At 34.6% G+C, this 17,143-nt stretch overlaps 1 protein-coding gene across 1 annotated transcript; it reads left to right on the top strand.

Moving 5' to 3' along the window:
- Nucleotides 1-817: 817 nt before the first annotated feature.
- On the top strand, nt 818-15,157 carry LOC135144727 (uncharacterized). The gene is made up of 4 exons (XM_064076783.1): nt 818-822; nt 878-1,660; nt 1,732-4,583; nt 15,045-15,157. Exons 1-4 carry the CDS (start codon nt 818-820, stop codon nt 15,155-15,157), a joined length of 3,753 nt encoding a protein of 1,250 aa, XP_063932853.1.
- Nucleotides 15,158-17,143: the final 1,986 nt, after the last annotated feature.

Raw genomic sequence — 17,143 nt, 5'->3', positions numbered from 1 at the left:
AGTTCAAATTCAATAAAAATCGACAAAAATACAGTTTATAGCTAAAATTTGATGGTTTCTTTGCTCTTTCCGAGCCCGTAGGGTATCTGATTGGTTTAAAAGTACAAGAAAACACTTCAAAAGTGACGTTTCTGAAGAATTTTACCAACTTTCTTGTATCTACGAACGCCAGAATGCATAAAATTGACCTAAACGTCTCCTTTTCCTAATCTGAGACGATTCTGCATGCTTTAAGTGTGTTTCGTGGCTCAGAACCATCCAAAAATGTTGAAATATAGTTCAAATTCAATTAAAATCGACAAAAATACAGTTTCTAGCTAAAATTTGATGGTTTCTTTGCTCTTTCCGAGCCCGTAGGGTATCTGATTGGCTTAAAAGTACAAGAAAACACTTCAAAAGTGACGTTTCTGAAGAATTTTACCAATTTTCTTGTATCTACGAATGCCAGAATGCATAAAATTCACCTAAACGTCTCCTTTTCCTAATCTGAGACGATTCTCCGTGCTTTAAGTGTGTTTCGTGGCTCAGAACCATCAAAAAATGTTGAAATATAGTTCAAATTTAATAAAAATCGACAAAAATACAGTTTCTAGCTAAAATTTAATGGTTTCTTTGCTCTTTCCGAGCCCGTGGGGTATCTGATTGGCTTAAAAGTTCAAGAAAACACTTCAAAAGTGACGTTTCTGAAGAATTTTACCAATTTTCTTGTATCAATAGAGTGTGAGACGTCACAGAGTAAAGACGTGTTTCCAGCTCTCTCCGGACTTCCGTGTAGGAAGTGTAAAATTTTACCGGTTAGTGGGTTATTATGTGTAAAATGTGGTTCGTTAAGCCATCCCAGTTGTGTGAAAATATTAAAAAACATCAAGCTTATCAGTGATACGCAGATAATATGCTGCGATAACGTCGATGGCTCGTCGAAAAACGAATTGGATTCGGTGAATCTATCCCTGCACTCATCTCCTACAAATAGTACTGTGGATATTTCGGTTTTAATAAAGAAAGCAATGGAACCGCTTTTAGAGGAAATCAAGTACCTTCGAGCAGAGATTATTTCCCTCAAAGAAAGTAACATCGACCTGGTTAAAGTTCTAACCAGCGCTAATGTATCAGATAATAAATCGCTTTTCTCCTCAAAATTGAAAAAAGTGGACCCTATTCCATCGTCATACTTTGGACAGAAAAGAACTGAACCAATGTCGAAAAAACCAGGTTTTATTATAAGTAATCATGAGAAATTGCATACAAGAAACGAAAATATAAGAAATGATGATAAAGGGTGTAAACAAACATCAGCTGTTCCTCAGACGCCTCCCTCTCGCACTTGGCATTCGGAAGTAGAAGACAGTCTCTCGAACGTCAGCGTTGAAGAAAAATGGAGCGTACCTCGACGTTCGCGAAGAAATAGGAAGAAGCAGCCTCCGCCCATAATAGGAACGTCCGTTGCTGCATCGGCATCGGAGAGTAATTTCAAGTCAACATATGTGAAGAAAGCCTGGTTTTATGTCGGCAAGGTTAACAAAGAGACAAGCAGTGATGATGTCAAATCATACATTAGTGGAAAGCTCCCCTCGGATGAAGTGACGGTGGATAAGCTTAATACTCAAGGATCCTACCAGTCTTTCAGGGTTGGTGTGAAGTTCGCCTACAAAGATACCCTGTTCAAGGAAGAATTCTGGCCCCAGGGCGTCGTTGTAAGACGCTTCAATTTTTCAACTAAATCTTTTTTAGAGAAAACTACCTAAGCTCAATAAATGGGATGAAAGGCAACATTGTGCTGGATCCCAACGGTTCTGATCAGGAAATCCCAAAATTCTCTGTCTATTATCAGAACACCAGAGGCATCAGATCTAAGCTTAGTGACATCTATTGTGAAGTATTAGGAGAGAACTTTTGTGCCCTGGCTTTCACTGAAACCTGGCTATCACCAGACATACACAGCAGCGAAATATTAGACACCAGGTATAATGTTTTTAGGAACGACCGTAATGCTCAAAATAGTTCTAAAAGTCGCGGTGGAGGTGTTCTCCTAGCAATAAACAACAAATATAAATGTTCGCAAGTGTCTAGTGAGGACTCAGTGACTGAACAGGTGTGGGTGAAAGTTTCTATCCCCTCACGCTCTCTCATCATAGGTTGCATATACCTGCCTCCCAAATCTGCTGTCGAAACTTACAATGCACATATGCTGTCTGTTCAGAGTATCTGCGATTTAAATCCAAACTGTGACATAGTAGTCGTCGGCGATTTTAATCTGCCAAATATTGTATGGACTCACGAGCCAGATTTCGATGGGCTTCTTCCAACCAATATTACAAATGAATGCGAAATTTGTGTTTGTGATAATTATTTTAATTTGTGTTTTAACCAGCTCAACAACATTGAAAACGCTAATGGCAAAATTCTTGATCTATGTTTCTGTAACTGCAGTGGCATCGAATTGGTAAAATGTGCCGCTATTTCTAAACTTGATGTTTACCACCCTTGTTTTGTTGTGTATCTAGATAGTTACCAGGATAATTTATTATACAATAGTATCGATTCCTTTTACAATTTCAAACGAGCAAACTATGAAGAAATAGGCAGGTTTTTAAGTAACATTAGCTGGCTAGAAATTTTTTCATCCGCCTCTAATGTTAATGAGGCACTTGACAGTTTATATTCTTTTCTGTATCAAGCAATTGTTCTGTTCGTTCCTGTTAGTTATAAATTTAAATCAACCTACCCCGCATGGTTTAACTCCCGTTCAATATCATTAGTTAAAATGAAAAAAGCTGCCCACAAACAGTACAAAGCTAGTAAAAGTGGTGCGGACTATTTAAAATTTGACAAGTTGAGAAGCCAGTGTAAGGAGAGCATAAAGGCATCTTACACATCGTATTTAAATAATTTAGAGACGGACTTAAAAAGGTACCCAAAGAAATTCTGGAAATTTATCAGAACTAAAACGCGAACATCTTTACCTCCACAGATGAAATATAGAGAGTCCATTTTAACTAGTGAAACTGATATTAGCAATGCCTTTATGGACTACTTTTACTCGGTGTATGACGACTCCAAATTTGTAAAATCTCACTTAAAGTCGGACATTTCTGTAGATCTTAGTATTATCACTATACACGCTTGCGAAATAGATCTTGCCTTGCGAAATCTAGATGTCACCAAAGGCTGCGGTCCTGACGGCGTACCACCTGTTTTACTCAAAAATTGTAAGGACAGTCTAGTACTACCATTGCATGTTTTATTCAATATGTCATTAAGTTCAGGCATTTTCCCGGCAGCATGGACGCATGCCTATTTAGTCCCGATTTTCAAATCTGGATCAATAACAGAAATTGTCAATTACCGCCCTATTTCGATTCTCTCTTCTGTTAGCAAGGTATTCGAGAGAGTTGTTTGTTCGAAGGTTACTCCCCTTTTGAGAAATGTTTTAGTGGAAGAACAACACGGGTTTTTTCAACGTCGATCTACAATTACTAACCTAATCGGCTATGTTAATTTTATCATCAACGCGATAGGCAAAGGATCTGAGGTACACGCGATATATACAGATTTTAGCAAAGCATTCGACAAGGTGAATCACTATATCCTTATTCAAAAGTTACAAGCTTATGGTATTGCCGGAAATTTACTTGAATGGTTTAAGAGTTACTTGAGCGAAAGAACCCAGCAGGTCAAAATTGGGAACTGTTATTCGCGCGTGCAAACAGTGCCGTCCGGAGTGCCTCAGGGCTCAGTAATTGGCCCCATCCTTTTCTCGGTCTTTATTAACGATATCGGCTACAATTTTAGATGTAACTTCCGATTGTTCGCCGATGACCTGAAAATATATAATGTTATACATTCAGATCGCGACGTCCAAGCACTACAATCTGACATCGATGCATTACATAAATGGTGCACGCTTAATACCATGTCACTGAACTCAGATAAATGCTTTGCAATAAATTTTAGTAGGAAACTCTCTTCATCAATTCCTAAATATATGCTCAATAACACAAATTTGGCTTTGAAGCCGGTAGTTAAAGACCTAGGTATTCTACTTGATAACAAACTTTCGTTTAGATCGCACTATGACTTCATTGTTAACAAAGCAAATCGATCACTGGGTGCAGTTAAAAGACATTGCAGAGGCTTTCGGAATATCGCAACGCTCTCGACCTTATATGTGTCTAATGTAAGATTTATTCTCGAATACGGTTGCTTAATATGGTCTCCATATTATCGCACACATGAGGGGAGAATCGAATCTGTGCAAATTAAATTTATTAACTTCATAAAAAGTAGACTACCTTCATTTGTACGCCAAGATATTGCCCTATGCAGGGACTACCTCGGCTTCTCTTTGCTAAAGAGAAGGAGAGAATTTTTTGCTCTATGCTTTATGTACAAGTTATTCAACAATTTGATTGATTCACAGGACATATTAGGCAACATTCAGCTGTATGTCCCTCAATATCCTACTAGGAATATGCCTGTATTTAAGATTGCATCCGCCAAAACCAACTATGCACTTAATTGCCCGTTAAACGCAATATCCCATGCATGTAATAAGTATGGTGACAAACTAGATTTTTTTTCTGGTAAGTGATACGCTTCCTTTAAGTTCCAAGCAAGAAGACTCATAATTAATTCGAACTAGTAATTAAGTCATAAGATAAGTCATTTGTAATGGTTTGGTTGTTTTATATTTGTCTTAAGTGTTTTTGTGTACCCATCTGGAGTGTTGTATACTGTTTTATATTTCTTAATATGTTTGTACGCTGGTAATATCTTATTATTTATTGTATTATTTTATTTTGTACTAATGGAAAGTTCAATTCCGTAAATAAACTACTTACTTACTTACTTACTTATATATATATATATATATATATATATATATATATATCTACGAACGCCAGAATGCGTAAAATTAATCTAAACGTCTCCTTTTCCTAATCTGAGGCGATTCTGCATGCTTTAAGTGTGTTTCGAGGCTCAGAACCATCAAAAAATGTTGAAATATAGTTCAAATTCAATAAAAATCGACAAAAATACAGTTTCTAGCTAAAATTTGATGGTTTCTTTGCTCTTTCCGAGCCCGTAGGGTATCTGATTGGTTTAAAAGTACAAGAAAACACTTCAAAAGTGACGTTTCTGAAGAATTTTACCAACTTTCTTGTATCTACGAACGCCAGAATGCATAAAATTGACCTAAACGTCTCCTTTTCCTAATCTGAGACGATTCTGCATGCTTTAAATGTGTTTCGTGGCTCAGAACCATCAAAAAATGTTGAAATATAGTTCAAATTCAATAAAAATCGACAAAAATACAGTTTCTAGCTAAAATTTGATGGTTACTTTGCTCTTTCCGAGCCCGTAGAATATCTGATTGGCTTAAAAGTACAAGAAAACACTTCAAAAGTGGCGTTTCTGAAGAATTTTACCAATTTTCTTGTATCTACGAAAGCCACAATGCATAAAATTGACCTAAACGTCTCCTTTTCCTAATCTGAGACGATTCTGCATGCTTTAAGTGTGTTTCGTGGCTCAGAACCATCAAAAAATGTTGAAATATAGTTCAAATTCAATAAAAATCGACAAAAATACAGTTTATAGCTAAAATTTGATGGTTTCTTTGCTCTTTCCGAGCCCGTTGGGTATCTGATTGGCTTAAAAGTACAAGAAAACACTTCAAAAGTGACGTTTCTGAAGAATTTTACCAATTTTCTTGTATCTACGAATGCCAGAATGCATAAAATTCACCTAAACGTCTCCTTTTCCTAATCTGAGACGATTCTCCGTGCTTTAAGTGTGTTTCGTGGCTCAGAACCATCAAAAAATGTTGAAATATAGTTCAAATTCAATAAAAATCGACAAAAATACAGTTTCTAGCTAAAATTTGATGGTTTCTTTGCTCTTTCCGAGCCCGTAGGGTATCTGATTGGCTTAAAAGTACAAGAAAACACTTCAAAAGTGACGTTTCTGAAGAATTTTACCAACTTTCTTGTTTCTACGAACGCCAGAATGCATAAAATTGACCTAAACGTCTCCTTTTCCTAATCTGAGACGATTCTGCATGCTTTAAGTGTGTTTCGTGGCTCAGAACCATCCAAAAATGTTGAAATATGGTTCAAATTCAATTAAAATCGACAAAAATACAGTTTCTAGCTAAAATTTGATGGTTTCTTTGCTCTTTCCGAGCCCGTAGAATATCTGATTGGCTTAAAAGTACAAGAAAACACTTCAAAAGTGACGTTTCTGAAGAATTTTACCAATTTTCTTGTATCTACGAACGCCAGAATGCATAAAATTGACCTAAACGTCTCCTTTTTCTAATCTGAGACGTTTCTGCATGCTTTAAGTGTGTTTCGTGGCTCAGAACCATCAAAAAATGTTGAAATATAGTTCAAATTCAATAAAAATCGACAAAAATACAGTTTCTAGCTAAAATTTGATGGTTTCTTTGCTCTTTCAGAGCTCGTAGGGTAACTGATTGGCTTAAAAGTACAAGAAAACATTTCAAGAGTGACGTTTCTGAAGAATTTTACCAATTTTCTTGTTTCTACGAACGCCAGAATGCATAAATTTGACCTAAACGTCTCCTTTTCCTAATCTGAGACGATTCTGCATGCTTTAAGTGTGTTTCGTGGCTCAGAACCATCAAAAAATGTTGAAATATAGTTCAAATTCAATAAAAATCGACGAAAATACAGTTTATAGCTAAAATTTGATGGTTTCTTTGCTCTTTCCGAGCCCGTTGGGTATCTGATTGGCTTAAAAGTACAAGAAAACACTTCAAAAGTGACGTTTCTGAAGAATTTTACCAATTTTCTTGTATCTACGAACGCCAGAATTCATAAAAATGACCTAAACGTCTCCTTTTCCTAATCTGAGACGATTCTTCATGCTTTAAGTGTGTTTCGTGGCTCAGAACTATCAAAAAATGTTGAAATATAGTTCAAATTCAATAAAAATCGACAAAAATACAGTTTCTAGCTAAAATTTGATGGTTTCTTTGCTCTTTCCGAGCCCGTAGAGTATCTGATTAGCTTAAAAGTACAAGAAAACACTTCAAAAGTGACGTTTCTGAAGAATTTTACCAATTTTCTTGTATCTACGAACGCCAGAATGCATAAAATTGACCTAAACATCTCCTTTTCCTAATCTGAGACGATTCTGCATGCTTTAAGTGTGTTTCGAGGCTCAGAACCATCAAAAAATGTTGAAATATAGTTCAAATTCAATAAAAATCGACAAAAATACAGTTTCTAGCTAAAATTTGATGGTTTCTTTGCTCTTTCCGAGCCCGTAGGGTATCTGATTGGTTTAAAAGTACAAGAAAACACTTCAAAAGTGACGTTTCTGAAGAATTTTACCAACTTTCTTGTATCTACGAACGCCAGAATGCATAAAATTGACCTAAACGTCTCCTTTTCCTAATCTGAGACGATTCTGCATGCTTTAAATGTGTTTCGTGGCTCAGAACCATCAAAAAATGTTGAAATATAGTTCAAATTCAATAAAAATCGACAAAAATACAGTTTCTAGCTAAAATTTGATGGTTTCTTTGCTCTTTCCGAGCCCGTAGAATATCTGATTGGCTTAAAAGTACAAGAAAACACTTCAAAAGTGGCGTTTCTGAAGAATTTTACCAATTTTCTTGTATCTACGAAAGCCACAATGCATAAAATTGACCTAAACGTCTCCTTTTCCTAATCTGAGACGATTCTGCATGCTTTAAGTGTGTTTCGTGGCTCAGAACCATCAAAAAATGTTGAAATATAGTTCAAATTCAATAAAAATCGACAAAAATACAGTTTATAGCTAAAATTTGATGGTTTCTTTGCTCTTTCCGAGCCCGTTGGGTATCTGATTGGCTTAAAAGTACAAGAAAACACTTCAAAAGTGACGTTTCTGAAGAATTTTACCAATTTTCTTGTATCTACGAATGCCAGAATGCATAAAATTCACCTAAACGTCTCCTTTTCCTAATCTGAGACGATTCTCCGTGCTTTAAGTGTGTTTCGTGGCTCAGAACCATCAAAAAATGTTGAAATATAGTTCAAATTCAATAAAAATCGACAAAAATACAGTTTCTAGCTAAAATTTGATGGTTTCTTTGCTCTTTCCGAGCCCGTAGGGTATCTGATTGGCTTAAAAGTACAAGAAAACACTTCAAAAGTGACGTTTCTGAAGAATTTTACCAACTTTCTTGTTTCTACGAACGCCAGAATGCATAAAATTGACCTAAACGTCTCCTTTTCCTAATCTGAGACGATTCTGCATGCTTTAAGTGTGTTTCGTGGCTCAGAACCATCCAAAAATGTTGAAATATGGTTCAAATTCAATTAAAATCGACAAAAATACAGTTTCTAGCTAAAATTTGATGGTTTCTTTGCTCTTTCCGAGCCCGTAGAATATCTGATTGGCTTAAAAGTACAAGAAAACACTTCAAAAGTGACGTTTCTGAAGAATTTTACCAATTTTCTTGTATCTACGAACGCCAGAATGCATAAAATTGACCTAAACGTCTCCTTTTTCTAATCTGAGACGTTTCTGCATGCTTTAAGTGTGTTTCGTGGCTCAGAACCATCAAAAAATGTTGAAATATAGTTCAAATTCAATAAAAATCGACAAAAATACAGTTTCTAGCTAAAATTTGATGGTTTCTTTGCTCTTTCAGAGCTCGTAGGGTAACTGATTGGCTTAAAAGTACAAGAAAACATTTCAAGAGTGACGTTTCTGAAGAATTTTACCAATTTTCTTGTTTCTACGAACGCCAGAATGCATAAATTTGACCTAAACGTCTCCTTTTCCTAATCTGAGACGATTCTGCATGCTTTAAGTGTGTTTCGTGGCTCAGAACCATCAAAAAATGTTGAAATATAGTTCAAATTCAATAAAAATCGACGAAAATACAGTTTATAGCTAAAATTTGATGGTTTCTTTGCTCTTTCCGAGCCCGTTGGGTATCTGATTGGCTTAAAAGTACAAGAAAACACTTCAAAAGTGACGTTTCTGAAGAATTTTACCAATTTTCTTGTATCTACGAACGCCAGAATTCATAAAAATGACCTAAACGTCTCCTTTTCCTAATCTGAGACGATTCTTCATGCTTTAAGTGTGTTTCGTGGCTCAGAACTATCAAAAAATGTTGAAATATAGTTCAAATTCAATAAAAATCGACAAAAATACAGTTTCTAGCTAAAATTTGATGGTTTCTTTGCTCTTTCCGAGCCCGTAGAGTATCTGATTAGCTTAAAAGTACAAGAAAACACTTCAAAAGTGACGTTTCTGAAGAATTTTACCAATTTTCTTGTATCTACGAACGCCAGAATGCATAAAATTGACCTAAACATCTCCTTTTCCTAATCTGAGACGATTCTGCATGCTTTAAGTGTGTTTCGTGGCTCAGAACCATCCAAAAATGTTGAAATATAGTTCAAATTCAATAAAAATCGACAAAAATACAGTTTCTAGCTAAAATTTGATGGTTTCTTTGCTCTTTCCGAGCCCGTAGAGTATCTGATTGGCTTAAAAGTACAAGAAAACACTTCAAAAGTGACGTTTCTGAAGAATCTTACCAATTTTCTTGCATCTACGAAAGCCAGAATGCATAGAATTGACCTAAATGTCTCCTTTTCCTAATCTGAGACGATTCTGCATGCTTTAAATGTGTTTCGTGGCTCAGAACCATCAAAAAATGTTGAAATATAGTTCAAATTCAATAAAAATCGACAAAAATACACTTTCTAGCTAACATTTGATGGTTTCTTTGCTCTTTCCGAGCCCGTGGGGTATCTGATTGGCTTAAAAGTACAAGAAAACACTTCAAAAGTGACGTTTCTGAAGAATTTTACCAATTTTCTTGTATCTACGAACGGCAGAATGCATAAAATTGACCTAAACGTCTCCTTTTCCTAATCTGAGACGATTCTGCATGCTTTAAGTGTGTTTCGTGGCTCAGAACCATCAAAAAATGTTGAAATATAGTTCAAATTCAATAAAAATCGATAAAAATACAGTTTCTAGCTAAAATTTGATGGTTTCTTTGCTCTTTCCGAGCCCGTTGGGTATCTGATTGGCTTAAAAGTACAAGAAAACACTTCAAAAGTGACGTTTCTGAAGAATTTTACCAATTTTCTTGTATCTACGAACGCCAGAATGCATAAAATTGACCTAAACGTCTCCTTTTCCAAATCTGAGACGATTCTTCATGCTTTAAATGTGTTTCGTGGCTCAGAACCATCAAAAAATGCTGAAATATAGTTCAAATTCAATAAAAATCGACAAACATACAGTTTCTAGCTAAAATTTGATGGTTTCTTTGCTCTTTCCGAGCCCGTAGGGTATCTGATTGGCTTAAAAGTACAAGAAAACACTTCAAAAGTGACGTTTCTGAAGAATTTTACCAATTTTCTTGTATCTACGAAAGCCAGAATGCATAAAATTGACCTAAACGTCTCCTTTTCCTAATCTGAGACGATTCTGCATGCTTTAAGTGTGTTTCGTGGCTCAAAACCATCAAAAAATGTTGAAATATGGTTCAAATTCAATAAAAATCGACAAAAATACAGTTTATAGCTAAAATTTGATGGTTTCTTTGCTCTTTCCGAGCCCGTTGGGTATCTGATTGGCTTAAAAGTACAAGAAAACACCTCAAAAGTGAAGTTTCTGAAGAATTTTACCAATTTTCTTGTATCTACGAATGCCAGAATGCATAAATTTCACCTAAACGTCTCCTTTTCCTAATCTGAGACGATTCTCCGTGCTTTAAGTGTGTTTCGTGGCTCAGAACCATCAAAAAATGTTGAAATATAGTTCAAATTCAATAAAAATCGACAAAAATGCAGTTTCTAGCTAAAATTTGATGGTTTCTTTGCTCTTTCCGAGCCCGTAGAATATCTGGTTGGCTTAAAAGTACAAGAAAACACTTCAAAAGTGACGTTTCTGAAGAATTTTAACAATTTTCTTGTATCTACGAATGCCAGAATGCATAAAATTGACCTAAACGTCTCCTTTTCCTAATCTGAGACGATTCTCCGTGCTTTAAGTGTGTTTCGTGGCTCAGAACCATCAAAAAATGTTGAAATATAGTTCAAATTCAATAAAAATCGACAAAAATACAGTTTCTAGCTAAAATTTGATGGTTTCTTTGCTCTTTCCGAGCCCGTAGGGTATCTGATTGGCTTAAAAGTACAAGAAAACACTTCAAAAGTGACGTTTCTGAAGAATTTTACCAATTTTCTTGTATCTACGAACGCCAGAATGCATAAAATTGACCTAAACGTCTCCTTTTCCAAATCTGAGACGATTCTTCATGCTTTAAATGTGTTTCGTGGCTCAGAACCATCAAAAAATGTTGAAATATAGTTCAAATTCAATAAAAATCGACAAAAATACAGTTTCTAGCTAAAATTTGATGGTTTCTTTGCTCTTTCCGAGGCCGTAGGGTATCTGATTGGCTTATAAGTACAAGAAAACACTTCAAAAGTGACGTTTCTGAAGAATTTTACCAATTTTCTTGTATCTACGAACGGCAGAATGCATAAAATTGACCTAAACGTCTCCTTTTCCTAATCTGAGACGATTCTGCATGCTTTAAGTGTGTTTCGTGGCTCAGAACCATCAAAAAATGTTGAAATATAGTTCAAATTCAATAAAAATCGATAAAAATACAGTTTCTAGCTAAAATTTGATGGTTTCTTTGCTCTTTCCGAGCCCGTCGGGTATCTGATTGGCTTAAAACTACAAGAAAACACTTCAAAAGTGACGTTTCTGAAGAATTTTACCAATTTTCTTGTATCTACGAAAGCCAGAATGCATAAAATTGACCTAAACGTCTCCTTTTCCTAATCTGAGACGATTCTGCATGCTTTAAGTGTGTTTCGTGGCTCAGAACCATCAAAAAATGTTGAAATATAGTTCAAATTCAATAAAAATCGACAAAAATACAGTCTATAGCTAAAATTTGATGGTTTCTTTGCTCTTTCCGAGCCCGTAGGGTATTTGATTGGCTTAAAAGTACAAGAAAACACTTCAAAAGTGACGTTTCTGAAGAATTTTACCAATTTTCTTGTATCTACGAATGCCAGAATGCATAAAATTGACCTAAACGTCTCCTTTTCCTAATCTGAGACGATTCTCCGTGCTTTAAGTGTGTTTCGTGGCTAAGAACCATCAAAAAATGTTGAAATATAGTTCAAATTCAATAAAAATCGACAAAAATACAGTTTCTAGCTAAAATTTGATGGTTTCTTTGCTCTTTCCGAGGCCGTAGGGTATCTGATTGGCTTAAAAGTACAAGAAAACACTTCAAAAGTGACGTTTCTGAAGAATTTTACCAATTTTCTTGTATCTACGAACGCCAGAATGCATAAAATTGACCTAAACGTCTCCTTTTCCTAATCTGAGACGATTCTGCATTCTTTAAGTGTGTTTCGTGGCTCAGAACCATCAAAAAATATTGAAATATAGTTCAAATTCAATAAAAATCGACAAAAATACAGTTTCTAGCTAAAATTTGATGGTTTCTTTGCTCTTTCCGAGCCCGTAGAATATCTGATTGGCTTAAAAGTACAAGAAAACACTTCAAAAGTGACGTTTCAGAAGAATTTTACCAATTTTCTGGTATCTACGAACGCCAGAATGCATAAAATTGACCTAAACGTCTCCTTTTCCTAATCTGAGACGATTCTGCATGCTTTAAGTGTGTTTCGTGGCTCAGAACCATCAAAAAATGTTGAAATATAGTTCAAATTCAATAAAAATCGATAAAAATACAGTTTCTAGCTAAAATTTGATGGTTTCTTTGCTCTTTCCGAGCCCGTAGAATATCTGATTGGCTTAAAATTACAAGAAAACACTTCAAAAGTGACGTTTCTGAAGAATTTTACCAATTTTCTTGTATCTACGAATGCCAGAATGCATAAAATTGACCTAAACGTCTCCTTTTCCTAATCTGAGACGATTCTGCATGCTTTAAGTGTGTTTCGTGGCTCAGAACCTTCAAAAAATGTTGAAATATAGTTCAAATTCAATAAAAATCGACAAAAATACAGTTTCTAGCTAAAATTTGATGGTTTCTTTGCCCTTTCCGAGCCCGTAGGGTATTTGATTGGCTTAAAAGTACAAGAAAACACTTCAAAAGTGACGTTTCTGAAGAATTTTACCAATTTTCTTGTATCTACGAACGCCAGAATGCATAAAATTGACCTAAACGTCTCCTTTTCCTAATCTGAGACGATTCTGCATGCTTTAAGTGTGTTTCGTGGCTCAGAACCATCAAAAAATGTTGAAATATAGTTCAAATTCAATAAAAATCGACAAAAATACAGTTTCTAGCTAAAATTTAATGGTTTCTTTGCTCTTTCCGAGCCCGTAGGGTATCTGATTGGCTTAAAAGTACAAGAAAACACTTCAAAAGTGACGTTTCTGAAGAATTTTACCAACTTTCTTGTATCTACGAACGCCAGAATGCATAAAATTGACCTAAACGTCTCCTTTTCCTAATCTGAGACGATTCTGCATGCTTTAAGTGTGTTTCGTGGCTCAGTACCATCCAAAAATGTTGAAATATAGTTCAAATTTAATTAAAATCGACAAAAATACAGTTTCTAGCTAAAATTTGATGGTTTCTTTAATAATAATAATAATACTTTATTTCAACGCCAAAATAGCTTTAAGTACATGGATTTACAAAGAAGGAGGATACATAGAGTAAAAAATACACACACCTATAATTACCTACATAAGAAGAAGAATTCGTAATTTATGTTTAAAAGAGTTAAATGAAGCATAACAAAAGAAATCAATTTCATTGTAATATAAGTTAGAAACATTCAAAATTTCATGTAAAGGTGAAGCTTTAAGATAATTAGTTGCGGCAAAATCAATATAAAATAGAGACTTAATCCTAGTCAGATGTTGGGGCACTCTAAATTTGATCATGTTAAGTAGATCAGGCACATCAATAAGGTTATTAAGCAGTTTATAAATGAAGCAAATACTAAAATAAGTTTTCCTAGTACAAAAGGTAGACAAATGAAGGTAAGACAGCATAAGCTCTAGAGAGCAATTTATATTTGAAGGTAATCTAAACTTGACAAAATGTAAAAAATTTTTTAATATCGAATCAATACGCTCCAGGTGAGTTTTGTAATGTGGAGCCCAAATTATACATCCATAGTCAATAATGGGTACGACTAAAGTTTTATATAAATGAACAATAGTTGTAAAATCAAGGAAGTCTCTTGAATACCTTTTGATGCATCCCAGTACCTTACTTGCTTTGTTAATAACATGATCAATATGAAAAGAGAAATTCAGCTGACTATCAAGAAATATACCGAGATCCTTAACACAGGGCCCAGATTTTAAAACATTATTGTTAATTAAGTAACGAGGAATCGATTTATTTTTTTTCCGAGTAAAGCATATACTGTAACATTTTTCCAAGTTTAAATTCATGCTATTCTCAACACACCAACGATATAAACTGTTAAGATCTGCTTGCATTAATTCACAGTCACTGGTACTATTAATATTAAAAAAAATTTTCAAGTCGTCAGCAAATAAACTGTAATTGCATTTAAAATTCTTTCCAACATCATTGATAAATAAACAGAACAGAAATGGTCCCAAAATAGATCCTTGAGGAACCCCCGAAGGCACACATCGTTTGTCAGATAAGATACTTTTAATTTTAACCTGCTGAGTTCTACTATCCAGATAACTACCAAACCATTTAAGGAGAGGGTCAAAGACTCCGTAAGCAGCTAATTTTTGTACTAAAATATAATGACTGACTTTGTCAAATGCCTTACAAAAATCACTATAGACGGCGTGAACCTCCAGACCATTACCCATGGATTCAAGAATAGAATTTACATAATGAAATAGATTAGTGATTACAGAGCGCTTTGGAAAGAACCCATGCTGACATGGAGAAAATACAGATTTAAACAAAGGAAATAGTTTCTCTAACACAATAGATTCAAACAGTTTACTTATAGTAGATAACAACGAAATTGGACGGTAATTATTGATACGATTTCTAGCACCGTTTTTGTATACTGGGACTACAAACGCGTGTTTCCATGTATCAGGGAAGACTCCTGATGAAAGAGAAAGATTAAATAAAATTTGCAAAGGCAAGACAAGAGCTTCATGACACATTTTTAAAAATTTAGGTGGCAGTCCATCAGGCCCGGGTCCCTTATTGACGTCTAACTTATTAAGAGCATTTTCAATTTCAATAAAACTAACAGAAATAGATCCAACATTAACAGACTTATCAGGTAGCAAAGTACATTTCACAAAATTATTGAAATCAAATGCAGTAAAGAAGTATTCATTAAATGCTTCACAGATGGTTTTATCATCACTTAAAATATGCAAGTCCTGAGATAACATAGGCGAAGGTGTATAATTAAGTTTAGATTTTTTGCTAACAAATTTCCAAAAATTTTTGGGATTAGACTTGAGATGATTTTCAATGCCAGCTAAATATATACTATGAGCAATCTTAATTTCAGATTTACAACGTTTCCTAAGAGCTTCAAAAGTTAGGAGATCACAATTACGATTATACATTTTAAAACGTTTATGCACTATTTTTTTTTCCCTTATGAGAGAAATCAAAGATTTCGAGAACCATGGAGGAAACAAATTATTTACAAATTTCCTTTTAAAGGGAACAAACAAATGACAAGCTTCATATATGTACATATAAAAAGTTTCGACAGCTACATTAACATCATTACTAGTAAGGACTTGATTCCAATCAATGGACATCAAAAAATTTAAAACTCTATTGTAACTAACATTATTGAAATCATAGAAATATTCAAAATAATAACTATAGTCACATGCAAGAAAATTATCAATAATAACAATAAAAGTAGGGTGACTCGGATCAGGCCTAATTAAAGGATTACATAATTGCAACTCAATAGTTGATACATTATAAAAACATAAATCTAAAACATGATTACAATTATTTTTAAAATTATTAAATTGACTAAAACCTAGAGAAGCATAATGATCACAAATATAAGATGAGCGTTCATCACTGAGATCAAAGGGTACAAAGCCAAAATTATCATCAACAATCTTCCATTCAATATTAGGTAGATTAAAATCACCAATAATAATCATATTATCATCACATGATTGATCACAAACAAAATGTAGTGAATTTATATGACTAACAAGTTTTGAAAAATCGCAATTAGGAGGTAAATAAACACAACCTACTATTAAGGTACTAGATTCAGAACAAATTTTGACCCACAGCTCTTCCACCAAGGAGTCATTGAGCATTATTTGACTAGATTTTAAATATTTGTTAACCGCTATTAATACACCGCCTCCATGACTTTTGACACTATTAATAGCATTCCTGTCAGTACGAAAGACTATATAGCGATCATCAAAAACAGATGTACTAATAATATCATCAGATAACCAAGTTTCTGTAAGAACAATAATAGGATATTCCTCAGAGAGGACGGCACAGTAGAAATCATTCAATTTTGTCTTTAAGCCCCTTACGTTTTGATAATACACTAAGGGATTGGCAAGTTTAGGTTTTTGGCACTTATTTGCGGCTGTTTTCCTCCTAAAAAAGAATTTTTAGGGAAATTAAAACGTCTAATGCTAACACCCTGTGGCCAGAAATCTTCCTTTAAAACCAAATCCTTGTATTCAAATGGAACTCCTAATTTGAAGGCTTCATAGATCCCATTGACAGAGATATTCTCAACAACCATATCATTAGATGAGAGCTTGTTACGGACGTACTGTTTGACAACTGAGGCTTCAGTGCCCTTAACGACTTTCCCTACATAGAACCATGCCCTCTTTACGTAACTAGAGCGAAGTTCACCACACTCATTAACATTTTTTAAAGTACCAACTATTGTGGGAGCCTTCCTTCGTCCGGATTTATGAGAACGACGTTGCACAACCCAGTCATCATCTTGAACATCATTATAGACAATTTTATCCTTCGGTTTGTCACGGGACGATGAACCCATAATGTCTTGTGTTGGATTATCAGCTGTTGCTTTTTTGTCTCTAGTATTTACATACTTTTTACCAACTCTGTACACATTTTTAGTGTGTGAAAGTACAGGGTTTTTAGGAGCACTGACTT

Source organism: Zophobas morio, unplaced genomic scaffold (assembly GCF_036711695.1).
Source record: "Zophobas morio isolate AGI-343-1 ecotype UQ-CSIRO unplaced genomic scaffold, CSIRO_AGI_Zmor_V1 ptg000108l, whole genome shotgun sequence".
Classification (NCBI taxonomy): Eukaryota; Metazoa; Arthropoda; class Insecta; order Coleoptera; family Tenebrionidae; genus Zophobas; species Zophobas morio.
The sequence above is the reverse complement of the archived record's forward strand: the minus strand, read 5'-3'. Positions and strand labels throughout refer to the sequence as shown.